The sequence below is a fragment of the Prionailurus viverrinus genome, chromosome D4 (genome assembly GCF_022837055.1).
Source record: "Prionailurus viverrinus isolate Anna chromosome D4, UM_Priviv_1.0, whole genome shotgun sequence".
Classification (NCBI taxonomy): domain Eukaryota; kingdom Metazoa; phylum Chordata; class Mammalia; order Carnivora; family Felidae; genus Prionailurus; species Prionailurus viverrinus.
Window position 1 is genome coordinate 30,513,221 of NC_062573.1, and position 19,033 is coordinate 30,532,253.

Below are 19,033 nucleotides of genomic sequence, written 5' to 3' on the forward strand. Positions count from 1 at the left end.
TGTCTCTCTCTGTCCCAAAAATAAATAAACGTTGAAAAAAAAAAAAAAAAAAAAAGAGGTAATGCCTGGAACAGCAGAGGCCCAAGGACCCCATTTGAATGTCCCAACCAGCTTCTAGTACATGAATCAGTACTTGTGCACCCACTACCCTGTTAAATAGTTTTACTCTCTCGTCTGTATACCTTCTGTGGTTCAAGACTCAGCTCAAAGGCCACCTCCTCCACTCTATACCACAGGAAGAGATTTCTGGTGCCTCTGAACCACCCCGGTTCTTTGCGTGCCCTTGCTAATTACCTTGCCCACCATCCAATTTATATTATGGTGATTTATTACATTTTATCTGGTCTAATAGCCTTGAGTTCCATAAGGGCAGGGTCCAGTATTTGATTAAATCTTTTATTCACTAACCATTATTGAACATTTTTCTCTCTGCAGATCAGCTTGCCAGGACTTGAGAAAAACCAAATTGACTAAGACGCCTTCCCTGCCCTCAGGGAGCTCATTGTCAATGACTTGTGTTTGTCAAACCACAACTGTTCCAAGAGCATGACATTGCATTTTTATAGCACCCCAAATTATCTGCCTTGTCAGACTGTCATACTGTACACCAAAACTTGCACAGCTGAACAACTGCTGTCCTCCAAGGAGGTGGTCAGCCTAGCAATCTAGGTTGCTATTTCTGGAGCCAAATTGAGAGCCATCTACAGAAATCTGATCCAGTGTGTAATGTGGAAGGTCAGCTCATTGTCTGGGTTAGCTGTGATGTCAGCACCTTGGTTAGACACTGACACATGGAAGGTACATGTTAGTATCTGAATTGGATGGACCTAAACAAGATAGAATGTGGTAATGACTTATCTAGTTGAAGTGGAGAAGGTCATGGGAAGCACAGAGGACAGAAGCACCATGTTAACTGGAGTCTCGAGTCTGTATGTGTGATCTTTCTCTCACATACATTCCAGCTTTACTTCATATTCCCTCTTTCCAAATGTTCTTCATATTTCCATTGTTTTCCTTTCTAGGTCTCTGTCAGGATCCCCTGGTACACTGCTCTGCAGTGCTCTATATAATTACACACATCTCCCTACCATCTCAGTTGCTTTTGGCCAGTTGCTTTTGGCCAGCCTAGATCTGCATCTATGTGCAGGTCTCTCTCTGTTTTGGTGTTTTATTTTTTTGTTTTTTAAAATGTTAATTTATTTTTGAGAGAGCATAAGCGGGGGAGGGGCAGAGAGAGGTGGACAGAAGATCTGAAGTGGGCTCTGTGCTGACAGGCTGACAGCAGCAAGCCCCATGTGAGGCTTGAACTCACCAACTGCAAGATCATGACCTGAGCTGAAGTAGGACACTCAACTGGCTGAGCCACCCAGGTTCCCCTCAGCTTTTAAATTTAATTAAATTTTGAATGTAATTCCCCATGGTGCTATCTTTCTTAAGCTCTTTGTTTCTGTGTGTGACTGTGTCTCTGGTGTGGGTGGGGAATGTAGACTCTGACCCTGGATCGTGTCTTTGCAGCTGGGAGTCTGCCAAATCCTAAAACAGGTTTGAGCTCCCAGAGTCTTGTTTCCTGAGCATGTCCAGGTTGGGATATGGCATACTCAGGACCAACTGGCTGGGGCACCACCTGCCTGATTCATGACCTCTCTGTGGTGTTTAAGGCCAAAGTGTTTGGTCATTAGGGTCTGTGTCTTCAGACATTGAGGGCCACGTTTCTGCTCATCCTATGGTTGCAGAAGAGACTCATGGTGATACTAATTACAATGGGATTATCTGTCCCCTTCTACTCTTGAACTCTTAGTGTGGACTGTCCCACATTCACTGGAGACAGTGTAAACAGTCCTCTACCTATATGGTATCACCAGTTTCCTTGCAACTGGAGTCCAAGGCAGTCTGACCCAAACTTTCTCTTTCCCCCATCCAACCCTTCAAGTTGTTTTCCCCTGATTTAAGTCCAGCATATCTCTTTGGAATTCTTAGAATGTCAGAGAGCTAGAGGGGACCTCAGAACCCTGACAGTACCCTGGTTCTTGGTTTGGAGTCCAAATTCCTAGGAGTCCACAGTGGTAGGAATGGGGTCTGAAGGTTTCTTAACATTTTGGTCTTTAACAGCATTTCTTTCTCTAATTAAAAAGTAATGCATGTATGCTCAAGCAGAAAACTTGGGAAAAGGAGAAAAACAAGGGAATTTTAAAAGACCCCTATATTTGAATTATTCACCCTTTTAACCTCAGTGATCCAGTGCCTGGCACAGATTAGGTGCTTAAAAAAATATTTGTGGAGTGCATTAACTTTGATCCGATCACTTAGAGATAACAACCACAATTACCTCAATTGTTTATCCTTCCAGTCAGTCACATATATGCTATACATAAATGGGATCATATTGTACAAGCAGCTTTGTAGCATGCTTTGTTTGGTCGTGGCAATACACTATATGTTTTTCCATATTGACAGGTTTTTTTTACATCATTTTAAAAAGTTTATTTATTTATTTGGGGGGGGGGGGGTGGGCAGAGAGAAGAGAGAAAGAATCCCAAGAAGGCTCTGCCCAATGTGGGTCAGTATAGAGCCCAATGTGGGGCTCCATCTCATGAACTGTGAGATCACGACCTGAGCCAAAGTCAAGAGTTGGATGCTTAACCGACTAAGCCACCCAGGTGCCCCAAAGCCCCCACCATTTTTAATGCTTTCATATTATTCCTTAAATAGCTGTACCATAATTTTCCTAGCCAATTCTCTACCACTGGATATTTAGATAGTTTCTAGTTTTCTGTTGTTATGAACAACACTGTACCACCCATCCTGGTATACATATTTTTGTCCACATATCTGTTTCTTTAGGATGCATTCCTAAAAATGGAATTGCTAGGTCATAAGAGTAAGCACATTTTAAGACTTCTCATACACACAAGACGGCACTGCCAATTTACCCTCCAGGGCTACTGCCTGGTCTTTTTTGAAAGACCTAAGTAAGGAAAATCTGGTCCATTTTATCTTTGACTAGGTAGCACCGACTAATCAACCACAAGCTTTAGCCTTTAGCCCGAATTACAGCAATTCGACCACCACGTTGGTTATTGACATTTGCTGACCAGGAGCTAATTGGTTGTCAGGTTTTGGATCTGTATGAAAGGAGAAAACAAGTTAGTAACTTAAAACCTACCAACTTTTGTCCGAGGGGGGCAAAATATTCAATCCTTGTGACCCATGAGGTTTCCTAGTAGTGAAAAGCACTGGGGACGACTGTGCCCTAGTGTCTGGCACAGGCCCAGGGCAATATGTACCATAACTATTGTCCCCTACCTTATTTACTGATGGGACACTGAGGCCCTGCCGGTGTCCTACCTCAAGGTCCAGACTGCTGCCTCAACTTCGCATAACTCAGAGGAGGGCCACCTACCTGCCTCACCCGACGCTGCCCGAGCCGGCTTCGCGCGCCTACAGCGCCGCCCTGGCGGTAGGGCGAGGCCGTAATGGCAGAGACTGGATGCGGTTCGGTGGCCCCCGCTGGTGCTCTGTCCTGTGCGGAGCCTCCCGACGCCAGGGGGCGCATTCTTCTCCTCGGCCCTGCCCCAGGAGCCGTTGGAATTTGAATCACCGGCGGGCTGAGGCCGGAAGCATTGACCCCCTAGCCAGGCATGGAGAGCCCGGGAGCCAGTGCTCGGTGCCCCGTGCAAGAGCAGCGTGCCCGTTGGGAGCGGAAACGCGCCTGCACTGCCCGGGAGCTGCTGGAGACCGAACGGCGCTACCAGGAACAGCTGGGGCTGGTGGCCACGGTGCGGGCTGCGCACACCCTCCCGTTTGCGGCGGGGACCCCAGGGTATGGGAGGGTCTCCGCGAGGTCCCTGACCCCGAGTATAGTGGGCCTTGGACTGTCTCTCCTGCATAAAGGGAGCTCAGGCATTCTGCAGTTTCTAGCTGCGGCTTGGCGTTAGCTTCGTCTTCCTACAGAGTATATACCGGTATTCTCCTCCTGCAGTACTTCGTGGGGATTCTGAGAGCCAAGGGCACCCTGCGACCAGCGGAGCGCCAGGCCCTGTTTGGGCCCTGGGAGCTCATTTACGGCGCCAGCCAGTGAGTAGAAGGGGCGTGGGGAAAGAGAAGAGGGAGAACCCTGGCCTCTGGCAGTGCACGAAGCTTGGAGGGTGACCCGAATTCAGATACGGACTCTGCCAATTAACTCACCTGTGGTCTTGGCCCAGTGCCGTAACCTGCCCCGATTTCCCTCTGCAAAATGGGGTAATACCACTACCTCCGGGGCAAGGTTATGCGAATTAAATGAGGTGGTGCTTGCGTAGTTGTTGGACTGCTCTTTTACTGTCCTCACCCACGCAGAGAGCTGCTTCCCTACCTCGAAGGAGGGCACTGGGGACAGGGGCTGGAAGGCTTCTGCCCCCACCTGGAGCTCTACACCCAATTTGCTGCCAATGCAGAGAGGTCCCAGACCACCCTGCAGGTAACCTGAAGATGATCTCAAGTCCTTTCCCTCATCCCCTCTTGCCCCATACATTGCCTCTTCCTCTGGAGATACAAACTTCATTCATACTGTTACTACATTTATAGGGCCCTCTGGGTGCCCTGGTCTGTACTAAGTTCCCTGTAGGGGTTCTCTCAGGAGCACACAGCTTACAGAGGGCTGGGCACACAGATGGGTACAATATAAGGGGTGGCTTCTCCCCCTGCTGCCAACCCTTTCTTCATCACTCCAGGAACAACTAAAGAAAAATAAACGTTTCCGGAGGTTTGTGCGACTTCAGGAAGGCCGCCCTGAGTTTGGAAGCCTGCATCTTCAGGACCTGCTCCCTCTGCCTCTGCAGAGGCTGCAGCAGTGAGTAAATTCACCTTGACTCAGCCAACTTCTCTGAGTCTGTATGACTGCCGCTCTCAGCTTTGTGGGGTCTTATGGCTTCTGTCCCACTGTCTCTCTCTCTTCTGGGACAAACTGCTCCTAAGAACCTCACAAGAATACATGTGAACCCACTGGAGTACCTGGGGTCTGCAGCCTCAGGCCCTTAGCTGGGAATGTGGAACTCTACATTGAAGTGAGGGGCCTGTAATAGAGCTAGTGACACGGTATCTGGAAGTTTGTTGAGATGAGAGGTTGGTCTAGCTTAGAATTTCTGTCCCTGGGGATGTTAAGAGCATATAGTGAGGTTGTCTGTAGCATCCTCCTTGGGTTGATTAACTTCATCATGGGATGTAGACTCCCAAATTATGCTCAGTCTGCTCCTGACTCTTTGGTGTGGGATGGAAGAGGGCCATGGGGTATGAGCCTGAGTCCCAGATGAAAGGGTGGGGCAGGGGGACACAATAATCTGAAGTAGATCTTTCAGCCTTGAACTGAAGTGTGTGTAGGGGGTGATATGTAGGTCAGGCAGAGGGAATTTTGCCCGCTCTGCTTCCCCTCATGGACTTCCACCTGTCTAACTCCAGGTATGAAAATCTTGTCATGGCTTTGGCTGAAAACACAGGTCCCAACAGCCCTGACCACCAACAGCTCACACGTATGTTCTTGCTCCTCTGAAACACAGGCAGGAGGCTGCCTCTCCTGTATCCCTTTCTGGTTCTGACCTCCAACAATATCTGGTATGCTCCTATCTTCCACTGACATGTACACAATGTCCCTGTTGCCCTGCCTGCTCTTCAAGCGGTTAGACCCTAACCCCAGTCCCCTCCAGAATAGCCTTTCACCACCATCAGTCACCCACAGTCAAAGCTGTACTGGGAGTAGGGCTGGGGATGTTATTGCAGGGGCTGCCCGGGTGATCAGTGAGACTGCTCAGAGAGTCCACAGCATTGGTCAGAGACAGAAGAATGACCAGCACCTCCGGCGTGTTCAGGCTTTGCTCAGTGGCCGCCAGGCAAAGGGGCTTACCTCAGGTAGTCTGCACACTACTCCCCTTCTTCCCCCACTCCTCAATCCTCGAACTGCCCTTTTCTGACCCACCTTTTTCTGTATTGCCAGCACATACACCCTATTTCCTCAGCCTCCCCTTCCCTCTGTTCCCATGGATCGTGGTCCTAGAGCAGCACCAGAGTAACAGCTCTCCCACCCCTCAGGTCGCTGGTTCCTACGTCAGGGCTGGCTACTGGTAGTGCCTCCCCGTGGGGAGCCTCGGCCCCGAATGTTCTTCCTCTTCTCGGATGTGCTCCTCATGGCCAAACCTCGACCCCCACTGCATCTGCTGCAGAGTGGCACCTTTGCCTGCCGTGCCCTCTACCCCATGGCCCAGTGTCAACTCCACAGGGTCTTTGGCCACTCAGGAGGCCCTTGTGGTGGACTGCTCAGCGTAAGTTATAGCCGGGAGCCCCAGGTAAGGTAGGAGAGGCTCAAAATAGACCTCAAACACCTGTGTACCTAATTTATCTCCTGGGCCTGGGCCCCCTTCAGAGGAACTAAGCCACCTATATTGAGATAACAGGAGTTTGGGGTTCATAGTTAGTTCTCATCTCAGCCTGAAATTACGTCCATGGAAACAGCAAGGCCTTCACCTTTAGCCTGGACCTTTCTGAACTGTGCACTAAGAGGTGATTTCTCCCCAGCTGTCCTTTCCCTGTGAGAAGCTACTGCTTATGTCCACAGACCAGGAAGAGCTGTTGCGCTGGCACCACAGTCTGACTTTGGCCATCAGGTAAGTTGTGTCTTCCCTCAGGAAGACCCACGAGGTAGAAATGAGCAGTTCTAATCCTATCTCATGTCCTCCATCTGCTGGGCCGCCCGCACCCCCAATGCCATGAGGGATTTTGTCTTAATAGAGTGCTCATGCCAGTGCCTGAACTGACCATCTTCTCTCCACAGCAGCCAGAAGAACTAGAGGAATCTTACAAATTCCAGAACCCAGGATACTTGAGGGATAGATCAGAGTCAGGAGTACAAAGAAATCTTCAGTACTAACCAAAACACAGAACCCTTCATGGTTTGAGAAGGGTCATTTTGTGTTTGTTTGGGACCAACCAGCCTCTAAGAATAAGGAAACAAAGTCCGACCCAATTGAACCTCTGCTGAACCACCCCCTCCAATACAGATGAGGGGCTTTGGGACTGATAAGCCCGGTGCTGTGTTTATAGCTGGTCGTTCATCAAGACTACAGCTTTGTAAACGTGGATGTTTTTATGTTGTATGCGTTTCTATAATTTATTTTCCCATTGGATTTTAGTAAAGTGGTTTGTTTTTGTTTTTGTTTTCCTTTTTGGAAAGGCCTCTCTATCTCAGCTCTGGGATTTGAGAAAGAGGGTTTTCTGTGCCAGGAAGGCTGGCATGATGGTGGTGGCCTCAGGAATACAAGGAAAAGAACTAGAGCTCCCTCTGTCTATCAGCTCTCACACTGGAAGGTGGCCTCGTTTTGTCCTAATAAGGGAAGCTTTTCAAGAAGGCCCAGTTGTTCTTGGGCACCTAGTATGGGTGTGTGTATGGCCAGCTGGAATGGAAAAAGCACACAGGAATATCCAGTCACAAGAACAGACTTTGTTTTACTAAACCTTCAGCTGTCGTTCCTCCTCCCAGGCGGGGATTGGGGCCGCGGCCCTTCCCACAGCCTTGCTGCATCTTCTCCTTAGCCCCTGCTCCACTTCCCAGGGAGGAGCTAGGTTCCTTGTCTCTGTGCTCCAGTTCAAGGGCTCCTCCCAGGCCTGACTGTCACCAGCCTCCTCCTCCTCTACACATAAGTCCTCAGGAAAGGGTATGCTGGCCTCTGTGAGGGGAAAGATTGGGAATATTCCTGTCTCAGAAACGGTCGCTACCTCCACCAGACTCTCACCTCCCAACCTTTTACCTGGTTCTGGAACCTCCACACCCTTGTTTGGCTTGCTCTCTTGTAGCAGCTGGTGGATGGTCTGAAGCTTCATGTTCAGAAGCTCCTGCTGGGCTCCAGCCAGGGTAGTCACACTGCAGAAATATCCACTCAGAGGCTACCCAGTACGTGTCCCCACCTCTTCCACCTATCACAAGTTCCTCTGGCCACAGGCTCATTGCTCTTCTTACCGCTCAAAAAGGGGGTCCAGCTGGGCCATCAGATTGTTCAGGTGTTGCTCTGTCTGGGCCAGCTGTTGTGTCAACTGGGCCAACTGTTGCTCTGGGGGTAAGGGAGAAAGGAGAGCAATGGTTATTTATGCCTTCTGCTGTCCCCTGATCCCCCACCAAACACAGACTTGTGCAAAACCCACCTGACTGCAGTGATTCTTTCTTGCCTGCCTCCTCTTGGAGAAGAGCATTCTCCTCTTTCCCCTGCTGTAGAAGAAGGAGAGGGCTATACTGCAGCAACAAGGTTCTCCATCACCTCAGTCTCCAAAGCCAGCGAGACGTGGATAATTTGTAGAGAAAGCTATGGGGTCTTTACTTCAGAGAATCACAATCACATCCAGTCAAGCTCCTCACCTGTGACCTGAAGCAGGTCAGTATGCCCCCCCTCCACAGTCACGGAGTCTAAAGAAACACCTCCGGGAATGAGCAGCTGTCTCCAATTTGATAAAGCTCTGGTTGTTAGTTTATATACAAAACCAAAAATTGTCCTTCATGTCTCTTCTTTCCATGGTGCCTTCCAAAATCCTGTCTTTTCAACATCATAGCCACTCAGGAATTGGAAGACCATCTTCCTTGCCCACCGCCCTTCCCCATTGTCTTCTCTGGGTTAATAATGCCAACTTTATTCAAATGAATTGGTGCTCATTTGACATGGTTTTCTCTGGTTGCTCTACTGAGCACATAATACTCTTAAGTAGCACCTTGAAGAGAATAAAATTCTCCAGGAGTGTTGTGAGCAGAAGATACAGTGCAATACCTTGTTGCTAGCTTTGATTTGGGAAGTGGTAAGTTGTTACATCACACAACTGAACTTTATTATTCAACTAATGAACTCCTAACTTAAGTTTCCTCCAGACAGTACGTGGGTCCAAAAATAGAATATATTATCATTTCTAGTTCAATGTCATCAGTGAATCCGGTCCCTCATCCTAGCCTGTCCATGATTCTATTTGGAATCATGATTAGCTATCCTTTTTAATTTCGTATCCTCTCCAAATTGGTTCAGCCCCCTATTTCCCAATGCAAATAAGTAATAGGGCTGGGGTTGAACCCTGGGAGGTACTACTTTCCATTTCAACTATTTCAATACACCAAAATGTTCTGTCAGTTCACATTTCAGGGCCTCCTTTCTAAGGTGAACATGAAACTGCTTGGTACCTTGAGCGCTGGCTACAGCAATCCACACCTTGTGTCAAGACTGGAATCCTACCAGGAGCCACTTTTGTAGTATGGACATTTAGCTGTTGGGCTCAAATCCCAGCCCTACTAGTTACTACTTGCTCGGTAAGTTTGAGCAAGTGACTTAATCTCTTCATTATATTGTCAGGAGGATTAAATGTGGTGGTCGTTATTTACAATTTACCAAATGCCCTTTACATCCGCTACCTCGATGGGTGCTTAAAATAACCCCATAATGTTGGGAAGCCAAGGAACTCTACCATATTCGTTTACAGACAGAAAGATGTGTCTTGTTCATGGTACCATAGCGCCCTCATGGGAAATTCAGGCCCGGGATATCCCCACCCCTGGTCGTCCCGCACCTGCAAACACTTGTACAGCACAAAAGCCACGACAGCTGCGGTGTACAGCGCCCCCAGAGGCAGAGCCCCGGCCCGGGCCCGCTCGCGCTGGTCCTTGGGCGGCGGCCGTCGCCGGGGTTCCGCGGCCTCAGGGCCGACCTGGAAGGGGTCTCCTGCGGAGGAGGGCAGAGGCGGGTCAGTAGGGCTGGGGCCTGGGACCCGTGGGCAGTCCTAGCCTCCCTCCAGTAGCCCTCGCTGATACCTGGGTGTGCCCGGAGGTCGGGGCTGGAGCGGTCTCCGAGGACCCCGGGCAGTGCAGACACAAGTAGCAACCCCAGCACACCCACACATGAAACCGAGTCCGCCATTGCAGACCACAGAATGACGGCCCCGAGCGGCGCCAGTGTTGTCCGGGAGCACCAGCGCGCATGCGTACACGGAGCAGTGTGTGTGGGTCCTGCTCGCGGCTGCACTGGGAGGCCACGCCCACTCAGCGTGTGGGCGGGGCAGACTTATTAGCATAGGACTTTTGGCCTGCTTTCCTAAATTAATTCATTTCTTATCTAGTTAGGAATCCTATTAATCAGAAAGCTTCTAGAAGTGTACAGTCTTGTAAGGTTATGCTGGAAAGTCGTTTTTATTTCTCATGCTACCAATCTATTCACCCTAACCAGTTGATGAATAGCGTCTTGGACCTATAAAAGAGTAGAGCCTGTACACCCTTGCATAGTTCGTGCTGAAGGCCTGTTTCCTAGGCTACAAACGGGGGACTTGTTCCTTATTAACGCCTAGGGGAAAGTCCCCGGACCGCGGGCAGAGAGTGCCACGTGCGTGCGCACGTAGACCTTCCCTGTGTTTCACTGTAAAGTCCGCCAAGAAGCGACCACCCCCCCCCCCGGTGTACGGCGGTGGGGGAGCTGAGCGGCGTGTTGCAGGGGTGTGTCCTCAGTCAGCTCTCCTAGTTACGCAGGCAGTGCGTTTGTGCGCACCAACCACACGGGGCTCATTCTCAGTACGGCTGTAGTTTTGGTATATGCCACGGACATTTAGACTTTAGCTGGGACGCGTTGGGGATCACCCTGGCATCGTCTAAGCCCCTCGGCAGCGCTCCTGCAGCCATTGAAACACCACTTCCTCGTGTGACTTAACACGTTTAACAAAAAATCTTTAACACTGAGAGAGACAGGGGAATGGCAAGAGAGAAGAGAGAGAAAATCCCAAGCAGACTCCCTTCGATCAGCGGAGAGCCTGAGGCTCGAACCCATAAACCGTGAGATTATGCCCTGAGCCACAATGGGGGGGGAGGGCGGACACTGTTTTTTTTTGTATCGCTATTATATATATATTTTGCAATTCCCTTTTCTTGCCACGGCCTTTTCTTCTCTACCCTCTCCAATGGGCAAAAATGCCTGTAATAGCCACTATTTATTGTGTACCATGGCACATAGTAGAATGTGGACTGATAGCCTGGACTAGCATCCTGCCTCCCCTATGAAAGCTAAATGACTTTGGTCAAGTTACTTAATTCTCTCTGTGCCTTAGTTTCTACTCTGAGGAATTTCCATTCCTCAGTGTGATAACGTAGTGATAACACAGATTTATCTCACTGCTGTTATGATGATTAAGTGGGATAATTCAAGTAAAATGCTTAGAATCGTGCCTACTTACTAGTGATTTTAACTTGAGCAGCTGCTTTGAGTCAGGCACTTGAAATTATAACTCCTGGGCACCTTCCACTGAGACTTACTTTCTGTACAGTCAATGACTATATGTACAACCTTCAGATCTCAAATTGTGTTTCCTTCATTCAGAACCCTTAACTTTTTTATTTTTTATTTTTTTTAACGTTTATTTACTTTTGAGACAGAGAGAGACAGAGCATGAACAGGGGAGGGGCAGAGAGAGAGGGAGACACGGAATCGGAAGCAGGCTCCAAGCTCTGAGCCATCAGCCCAGAGCCCCACGCAGGGCTAGAGCTCACGGACCGCGAGATCGTGACCTGAGCTGAAGTCGGACGCCCAACCGACTGAGCCACCCAGGCGCCCCCAGAACCCTTAACTTCTAATTTATTCATTAGTGCAACTATTGTGCTTTCTTCAAACTGATGAAATTTGAAGTGGGGTTCATGAGAGAACAGCTAAGAAAAAAATTCTTGAGACATTTTTGGTGCAAAAAGGTGATTTTATTATAGCATGGGGATGGTGCAGAAAGAACTGTACTGGGATTGTTAAGGAGTGACTTGATTATATACTTTTAAGTTTGTGGAGGGAAGGGGCATAGAGGTAAAGTAAGTTTCTAAGGAATTTTGAAGCAAGGCTTTCAGGACCTTGAGGGGCTAGTTGCTGTTAAGTAAGGTCACTTTTAGCGTTTAATAAAATATAGACTTTAAGGCATTAAGGCAGCTACGAGTTCTTTGAGGAAGGTCACGCTCTGCATATTTCAGGTATCTATCAGTGGGCTTGCAAGCTGTAAGGAAATTTGAACTACATTTTTCTTGCCTTTGTTTCCCTGATCAAAACCACTATCACATGTCAATTATATCTTAATAAAATTGGAAAAAATCCATTTGTTTATTAAAATCAGTTAATTAAAAGTCAATTATTCTATGAAAATTGCTTATAAAAAGAAAATACTGCTAGACTGTTAATTGCAGGAGAGCAGGGGCCATATTTCTTTTCTTTATCATTTTATCCCTATAGCTAAGTATAGCACCTGGTGCTAGCCGGCACTCAATGAATCCTTGTTGAAAGAAATATGATCCCGGGTCATGATCTCACAGCTTGTGAGTTCGAGCCCCACGTGAGGCTCTGTGCTGACAGCCTGGAGACTGGAGCCTGCTTCAGATTCTGTGTCTCCATCTCTCTCTTCCCCTCCTTCACTCACGCTCTCTCTTTCCTTCAAAAATAAACATAAAAAAATTAAAAAAAAAAGAGAAAGAAATATGACCCAACAGGTAAATATAATTAAGCTCTTTTAAAGAATTATGAAACAAAGGTTCAGGAAGGCTGAGTAAGTTAATCAGGTACAATACAGGTAAGAGGCAAGTCAGAGATTCCAACTCTTTTCTGTCTCCCTATCAGGCACCTCATATCATCCCAACCCCCAGCTCTTCCACCCAGGACTTCTCCAGGCAGACTTGGGTAGTTTCCCTGTGTTCCACGCTGACTTTTAATTGTCTGGGATACATAGGGTCGTGTTCCTAATTAGATCAAGAGCACTTTGAGGAAGAAAACCATTTCCCACTCACAATTTTATCTCCAAAGCTTGGCACATAAGCAAGCAATCAGCACGTGTGACTTAAATGAATGAAGTATATGTATGTTAATGAAATGAATGGAATAAGAGTGTATCTTGTTCTTCCAGAAAGGTAAGGGGCAGGGTAGGGAGGAGAGACCCACACTCAGGGGAGTTGTCATAGTTTAGCTGATGATCAGGAGGCAGCCTGGTTGCAGAGCAGTGTAGTCCAAACCTTGAACCTAAGCCAACTGGCACAGTCAATGTAAACAGGTGGTTCAGGCCAGGTATAATATAATAAATGGTCCTCAACTGATCATTGCCTTTAGGGAATTTGGCCAGACATATCACTGACCTCTGGTCTAAGGAACTTGAAATCCTTCTTCCCATGTCAATAGCATCCCATGTGGTTGGTCTGTATCTGGGTAGGGCAGGTACTCTACTCCCTGAAGTGAACAAGTGCAAAGACATGGCTCAGTTTCCCAGGATAATACTGGGGCAGAGGTTTCTTTAATTCAACTAACTTTTGAGATTGACAGTTCTTAGGGACAGTTTGGATGAAGTGGGTCTGGAGCAGAGAATTTAAATTTCTTCTATCCCCTAAACTATTATACCAGTAATAATAAGAATGACAATGGTGATCTTATCCCCTATAGTCAGCCTTAGGGTGTGGTGGGATTGTAGGTATCGGGAGGCCTCCCCGTCCCATTCCTCTTTGCAGCACGCTCGGTGAGGAATACATTCTCTTGCATGGGTCTCAGAGTTGGAGAGAAAAGGCAGACACCTGTGGCAGAAGGGAATCTCTGTCATAAGGTGTGGCTTCCTTGTCTTGTTGGTCCTGCCTCATGCTACTTTGTCCCCTGCGAGTCTTTATGGGCTTACCTGCACAGCGGCACAGTAATCTCAGGCCTGCGTCTCCTCTGGCCAAAGGGGGTACAGGGCCACAAAGGGTGGGGGCGGAAGCCTGGAAGCTGCTGGGTGGCGCAGGTGCAGGCACAGGGCGGTGTCTTTGTTCTTGCACTCATCCATCCCCTCCCCCTTCCTCCCCGGAAACCAGTGACTCTGCCACCACCAGTATTGGAGATGCTGAGCTGTGGGGGCCAGGCCCAGGGAGGGGTGAGAGTGAAGGGGCCTGCAGCGGCTATCAGGTCATAAACCAGGCTGACCCTTCGGCACAGGACTTGCAGACTTGGCTCCCACATCAGCAGTCATGAGGAGCAGATGTGACAATTACACTTCGGATCAGCTAGTGCCCGGTGAGCTGGGCGGGGCAGGGGCAGGGGGAGGGGTCACATGGTCCGAAGTCCCACTTGCTAGGACCTGGAGGGTTGCGTTGGGCAGTAATGCCTTCCATCCTCTGGCATCCACAGGAATCCCCTCCATTGCCCAGGCCTGGGGACTATGGGCCCTCTCAGGGGCTGTGATGCTGCTGCTTCTCATCTCACTGGCTGCGCACTTGTTCCGATGGACTAGTGGCCGAAGCCAGAGCCACCCAGGACAGAGACGGTGAGTAGGGGACAACAGAGATAGGTGATCAAGAGTTCCTCCTTACCAAGAAGTCCCCACTCATCCTCTAATCTCTGTCTTGCAGCCCTGGAGGGTCTGTGGAAGAGGTCCCTCTGTATGGGAACCTGCATTATCTTCAGACTGGTAGGAAGCTGACAGAGGGGAGGGGCACAGAGGCCACGCACGTCCTGGGTGGGTGGGATAAGGGACTGCAGGAGGAGGAACAAGAAGTAACCAGATCACTACTGTTCCCTGTCTCAGGTCGGCTGTCTCAGGAACCAGGGCCAGATCAGCAGGATCCAACGCCTAGAGGCCCCAGCACGGTGAGTCATTTGTGGTGAGGAAGAGGGGAGGGAAGGAAGTGGGGGCTTTTCCAAGGGTCCAGTGAACTTCTAACAGCTTTGAATCTCTAGGCTGCAGAGGAAGTGATGTGCTATACCAGCCTGCAGTTGCGGCCTTCTCAGGGCCGTATCCCCAGCCCTGGAACCCCCATCAAGTACTCAGAGGTGGTGCTGGATTCTGAGCCAAAGCCCCAGGCCTCAGGCCCTGAGCCTGAGCTCTACGCCTCAGTGTGTGCCCAGACCCGCAGAGCGCGGGCTTCCTTCCCAGACCAGGCTTATGCCAATAGCCAGCCTGCACCTAGCTGAGATGGAGGGCCTGGCAGAGTGGGGCAAGCATCGCCCCAGCCTCCATTAGCCTACTGCTACCCTGTCCCTGGAATGACTGTTTCCCAGCCACCCCTCACCCCCACCCAAGACATGCAGCCATTGCCCAGTCACAGGAGGTAACGTTCCCCAAACTTCCTATCTGAGCTATGAGGGAGACATCTCAGGGGAACAGTAAGTAGGTCCCCAGTTTCTTGGGAAGGGAGGAAACAAAGGCAGTGGCCCCCTCTCCATCCACCTCCCCCCATCTATTACTCTAAGGCCCCAAGCTCCTAGGTTCTCACTTCCTCCTCCTTGTGGATTTTAACCAGATCCTCTCCACTCCCGCTCCTTTAAAGTCTACCCCTAACACTTCAGTGTTCCTTCAGACACAGGAAGTGGGCAGTGGTGGAAAGGGGAACAGCCTGAGAGGACAAGGATGGGTATACTCCTCAGGAGCCCATAGTCTGGAGGGATCCTGGAATCTAGTGACCTGAGGAACCCAAGCCTGGCTTCTTATCTGAGAACACTGGCAGGAGAATACCAGTCCACATCCTGCTGCCTCTGTTGTGTCCCCAAGTTTTCAAATAAAACTTCTACGTCTCAGAAAGTGTTTAGATTTTTATCTAGAGGGCTACAGACCTGCAACAGGCCCCACATTGTAGGCGTGTGAGCTTTGCTGTCTGCACAGAGCACTTCCGGGGGCACCTAGCTGGGGAAGATGGACCAAGAGGGTCGGTGACATCAACAGTGCCAAGGGTGGGTGCTGGGGTGGAGGCAAGAGCCCTGCTCCTCAAGCTGCTGCTAGAACATTGCCAGGATGTGCAGTCACCCCACTCCCATCACCTGGAGCTCACCAGCCCCCAACCTACTCTCCCCATGGCCTCTATGACTGCGTTGCCACCAGCCACAACCTCAGGTCTACCACAACCCATCTTCCTACGGCCTCTGTAGAGGCAAGTGTGGCTTGACAGACCTTTCGGAGGTTTCACGGGTAGAAGACAGTGGAAGCCGAGGCTTCTACTTCTGAAATTCTCTCATTCCCCCACTCACAGTCTCGGAGAAAAGCAGAGGAGAGAACGGTGCGCCTGAGCCCAGCCTGGTGATCCCAATGAGATGGGGGACCCTCTGCACACACACAGAATAACCCAAATGCCCCGGGGTTTCTGGACCTCTGAGGACCCCAACATGGACCTCCCCCAGAAGAGGCCCCGGTCGGGTCGCGGTAAAGAGCAGGCAGCTGAGGCTGTGTGGGAGGGAAGGTGGCTTCCGGGGCCTGCACTGGCTGCAGGGAACCACTGGCAGCGGGGTGTGGGGTTCTGAGAATTGCTAGTCTGAAGACTGCTCAACGTGTCCGCGGTCTGGGGTACGTGAGAGCCTGACTCTGTAAGAGAAGGGATTTGGGGTCCCCCAACCTCTGGGACGAGCCGGAAATTGCAGCCGATCCAGTACCACCACCAACCCAGGCCTTAAACTCCGCCCCCACACCGGCTTCCCTTGTCTGCTGAGGTCTCCGCCAGCTCACGACCGAACTCCGAGCGCCCCCGCCAGGCACCATGCAGGCCTACCACGACCTCTGCGCATGCGTACAGCTGCCCCTCCGCGGCATGCTGGGAAATGTAGTCCCGACAGTTCCGTTCCCCACCCCCCATCCTCCCTATCCAACCCCCCCACACCCCCCGCGCCGAGTTTAGCCCTGAACTTCGCTGAGCGCCAAACTTGCGGTTCCCTGATCCCTACAACCTTTCAATTTTTCTCACTGTTTTGTCTATCACCGAGGTTCGTGCCCTAGCATAGGCCCTCAGGCCCTCAGGCCAGGGCTGTGGCAACTTACTCATTGATCCCTGTATCTGGAAAACATAATTTGGGGAAGCCGGATCCACCTCAGACACCGTCCGACGACTCCCATGCCTCATCTCTCTAGCTGGTCAACTCCTTTCCCAAATACCTGGTAGTTCCCTCCCCTTCTGTAGCTCCAGGAGTGCATTCCTTAGTGGCCTCCCTTCCCTGACTGGTTATGATTCCAGCCATAAGAAGTGCCCTGTTCCTGGCAAATTCCCAGGGGCGGATCATTAGGGAAGCCACTTTGGAGCCCCAGCTTTCTCCCTCTTCCTGAAATTCCAGCTAAGAGGATAGAGGATAAGCCTAAGATCTGAAGAGGAAGGGTTTTTGGGACGGCCAAATGCTCAAAGATTGGAAGTTCTTAAGGAATTACTTATAGGTGGGCGGGGCTTAGGAAGCCATCCAGCCAAGACCCCTCCCATCTTTGGCCTTGCTCTGTACTCCGTCAAGATGAGTCTAAACTTCCAAGCTTGTTCTGGCCCTAAGGAGGGAAACAGAGCTGGGACATGGAGAGAGACCAAGTCTAAATGACTTCATTTGAACCTTGGAATCAGACATGACCAGAGCTAGATCTGCCTTCTGAACTTTTTGGTTATGTAAGCTAATGCATTCTCTTTTTTTTGCTTAAGTCATTCTAAGTTAGATTTTCTATCTCTTGCAACCACGAGTTCTGACTAATTCTGTGGGGGGAAAGACCAGCACACCAGGGCCAGCGGAAGATGCTGAACCTCTGAGATCTTCCCTTATTGCTCAACTCCTCCACCAGCCACCCTCCTCTGCCTTACTTAAATGTACTGTTGTTCCATTTGACCCTAAAATATTTTGCCTAGTGTGTGCCTCTTTCCAGGTTTTTAAATATCTAGAATTCTATAACTGGGAGGTGGCTGACAGATCTGGCCCAAGCTTATACCCACTGCAGGAACCACTCTACCAACTTCTTAAACATTTCCAGAAATAGGGACCTCGCTACCTTACAAGCACTCCTTTCCAGTCTTTCTTTTTGAGAGAACTTTTTTTTTTTTAATTTGGAGCCAAAAGCTGCCCCCTATTATTTTTGTCATCAATTCTGCCTCCTGAGCTACAATCATACAAGCACACTTCTCCCTCCTGTACATGACAGCTCTGATGGATGGCCTAAGTTGTTTTTTCCCCCACCTTCCCAGGAAAAGCTCTCTAGAGTTCCTTTTACAGACCTTATGTGAAGTCTACTCATCATTCCCACTGTTTTGCTTGAGCAGAGTCTCTCTTTTTTTAATTTACTTTTTATTTTTTTAAGAGAGAGTGTGAAAGTATGAACAGGGAAGGGATAGAGGAAGAGGGAGAGAGAGAATCTTAAGCAGGCTCCATTCTTAAGCAGAGCCGGATGTGGGGCTTGATCTCACAACCCTGGGATCAGGACCTGAGCCAAAATCAAGAGTCAGATGCTTAACCAACTGAGCCACCTAGGTGCCCAAGCAGAGTCTCTCTCAAAGTATTATGCTAAGAAGTGAATATAGTACTGACAGCACACAGTGGAGAACCCATCTCTCCATTGGGCACTAAGTCTATGGGCTTTGTTTGTAAGGAATACACTCCTTTAGCCTAGCTTAAAAGTGAAGGGGTGTTTACTTTTAGGACACCTGGGCAATTAACAAGCTGAATGGAGTGGGAATCACCGAATAGTGGCTATTGTATGTTTGGGCATCTGCAGACTGTTGTTATTGGATTTCAGATCTCAGATCTCAGCATCACTGGGGACCTTGGAGAAAGGAGTACATGGGTCTTCCCACTCCTGCTCCTCCTGTCCCATAACTCAGATACTCTCTCTGACAGAGTTTCTGCTTCTTTTATTTATTCCTAATTTTTTCCCAGTTTGCTAACTTGCTTCCTCATCTTCTACTATAAATTCTCTACTTCTTGTTTTTGCTTCCTTCACAACAGCTTCATATTTTCTCCCCTATCTCATGATCTCAGCTAAATGTTTAATTACTGAGCACTGAGCAATAGTGCTCAGTACTGCACTGAGTACTGAGCAATAGTGTGAGCACATGTGTTATAAAAGTCAAATAGAATCGAAAGGTATACAACAGTGGTTCTCAGACAGAAGTGATTTTGCCCCTCAAGAGACATTTGGCAACATCCAGAGACATGTTTAGTTGTCACAGCTGGGGAGCGAGTGCTATTGATATATAGTGGGTAGAGGCCAGGGATGCTGCTGAACATCCTACAACACACAGGCCAGCCATTCATCATACAGAATTTCTGTCCCCAAAAGTTAAAAGTGCTGA

At 49.4% G+C, this 19,033-nt stretch overlaps 3 protein-coding genes and 1 long non-coding RNA gene across 7 annotated transcripts; 2 read left to right on the top strand and 2 right to left on the bottom strand.

Moving 5' to 3' along the window:
- The first annotated feature begins 3,596 nt into the window (after window positions 1-3,596).
- Window positions 3,597-7,175, top strand: ARHGEF39 (Rho guanine nucleotide exchange factor 39). Of its 2 annotated transcripts, none has more exons than XM_047830210.1 (9): window positions 3,597-3,776; window positions 3,980-4,074; window positions 4,336-4,456; window positions 4,710-4,828; window positions 5,434-5,504; window positions 5,752-5,880; window positions 6,061-6,290; window positions 6,544-6,632; window positions 6,800-7,175. In XM_047830210.1, the coding sequence occupies exons 1-9, from the start codon at window positions 3,639-3,641 to the stop codon at window positions 6,813-6,815; spliced, it is 1,008 nt and encodes a 335-aa protein (XP_047686166.1). In that variant the 5' UTR covers window positions 3,597-3,638; the 3' UTR covers window positions 6,816-7,175. The 2 variants fall into 2 exon arrangements, with proteins under 2 accessions (XP_047686166.1, XP_047686167.1); XM_047830211.1 differs by having other exon boundaries at window positions 6,803-7,175.
- Window positions 7,176-7,450: 275 nt separating this feature from the next.
- CCDC107 (coiled-coil domain containing 107) lies at window positions 7,451-9,987 on the bottom strand. Of its 2 annotated transcripts, none has more exons than XM_047830218.1 (6): window positions 9,803-9,987; window positions 9,562-9,713; window positions 8,164-8,224; window positions 7,982-8,072; window positions 7,773-7,885; window positions 7,451-7,691 (listed from the first exon to the last, which is right to left on the bottom strand). In XM_047830218.1, the coding sequence occupies exons 1-6, from the start codon at window positions 9,906-9,908 to the stop codon at window positions 7,474-7,476; spliced, it is 741 nt and encodes a 246-aa protein (XP_047686174.1). In that variant the 5' UTR covers window positions 9,909-9,987; the 3' UTR covers window positions 7,451-7,473. The 2 variants fall into 2 exon arrangements, with proteins under 2 accessions (XP_047686174.1, XP_047686173.1); XM_047830217.1 differs by having other exon boundaries at window positions 8,164-8,227; window positions 9,803-9,986.
- Window positions 9,290-15,534, top strand: SIT1 (signaling threshold regulating transmembrane adaptor 1). 2 transcript variants are annotated; one of them, XM_047830220.1, is made up of 6 exons: window positions 9,290-9,304; window positions 13,832-14,030; window positions 14,145-14,280; window positions 14,366-14,424; window positions 14,542-14,603; window positions 14,694-15,534. In XM_047830220.1, exons 2-6 carry the CDS (start codon window positions 13,985-13,987, stop codon window positions 14,925-14,927), a joined length of 537 nt encoding a protein of 178 aa, XP_047686176.1. In that variant the 5' UTR covers window positions 9,290-9,304; window positions 13,832-13,984; the 3' UTR covers window positions 14,928-15,534. The 2 variants fall into 2 exon arrangements, with proteins under 2 accessions (XP_047686176.1, XP_047686175.1); XM_047830219.1 differs by lacking the exon at window positions 9,290-9,304 and adding an exon at window positions 10,263-10,810.
- On the bottom strand, window positions 11,534-13,835 carry LOC125150376 (uncharacterized). Its single transcript, XR_007146336.1, has 3 exons — window positions 13,657-13,835; window positions 13,130-13,220; window positions 11,534-12,435 (listed from the first exon to the last, which is right to left on the bottom strand). It is a non-coding gene; the product is annotated as an uncharacterized LOC125150376 (long non-coding RNA).
- Window positions 15,535-19,033: the final 3,499 nt, after the last annotated feature.

Coding starts and splice junctions, on each gene's coding strand:
- ARHGEF39 (XM_047830210.1), top strand. CDS start 3,639: ATGGAGAGCCCGGGAGCCAGTGCTCGGTGCCCCGTGCAAGAGCAGCGT. Junction 4,457..4,709: donor GGTCCCAGACCACCCTGCAG/GTAACCTGAAGA, acceptor TCATCACTCCAG/GAACAACTAAAGAAAAATAA. Junction 6,291..6,543: donor CTTGTGGTGGACTGCTCAGC/GTAAGTTATAGC, acceptor ATTTCTCCCCAG/CTGTCCTTTCCCTGTGAGAA.
- CCDC107 (XM_047830217.1), bottom strand. CDS start 9,908: ATGGCGGACTCGGTTTCATGTGTGGGTGTGCTGGGGTTGCTACTTGTG. Junction 7,886..7,981: donor CTGGACCCCCTTTTTGAGCG/GTAAGAAGAGCA, acceptor ATATTTCTGCAG/TGTGACTACCCTGGCTGGAG. Junction 7,692..7,772: donor TGTGGAGGTTCCAGAACCAG/GTAAAAGGTTGG, acceptor TTCCCCTCACAG/AGGCCAGCATACCCTTTCCT.
- SIT1 (XM_047830220.1), top strand. CDS start 13,985: ATGAGGAGCAGATGTGACAATTACACTTCGGATCAGCTAGTGCCCG. Junction 14,031..14,144: donor TTCGGATCAGCTAGTGCCCG/GTGAGCTGGGCG, acceptor TGGCATCCACAG/GAATCCCCTCCATTGCCCAG. Junction 14,604..14,693: donor CGCCTAGAGGCCCCAGCACG/GTGAGTCATTTG, acceptor TTGAATCTCTAG/GCTGCAGAGGAAGTGATGTG.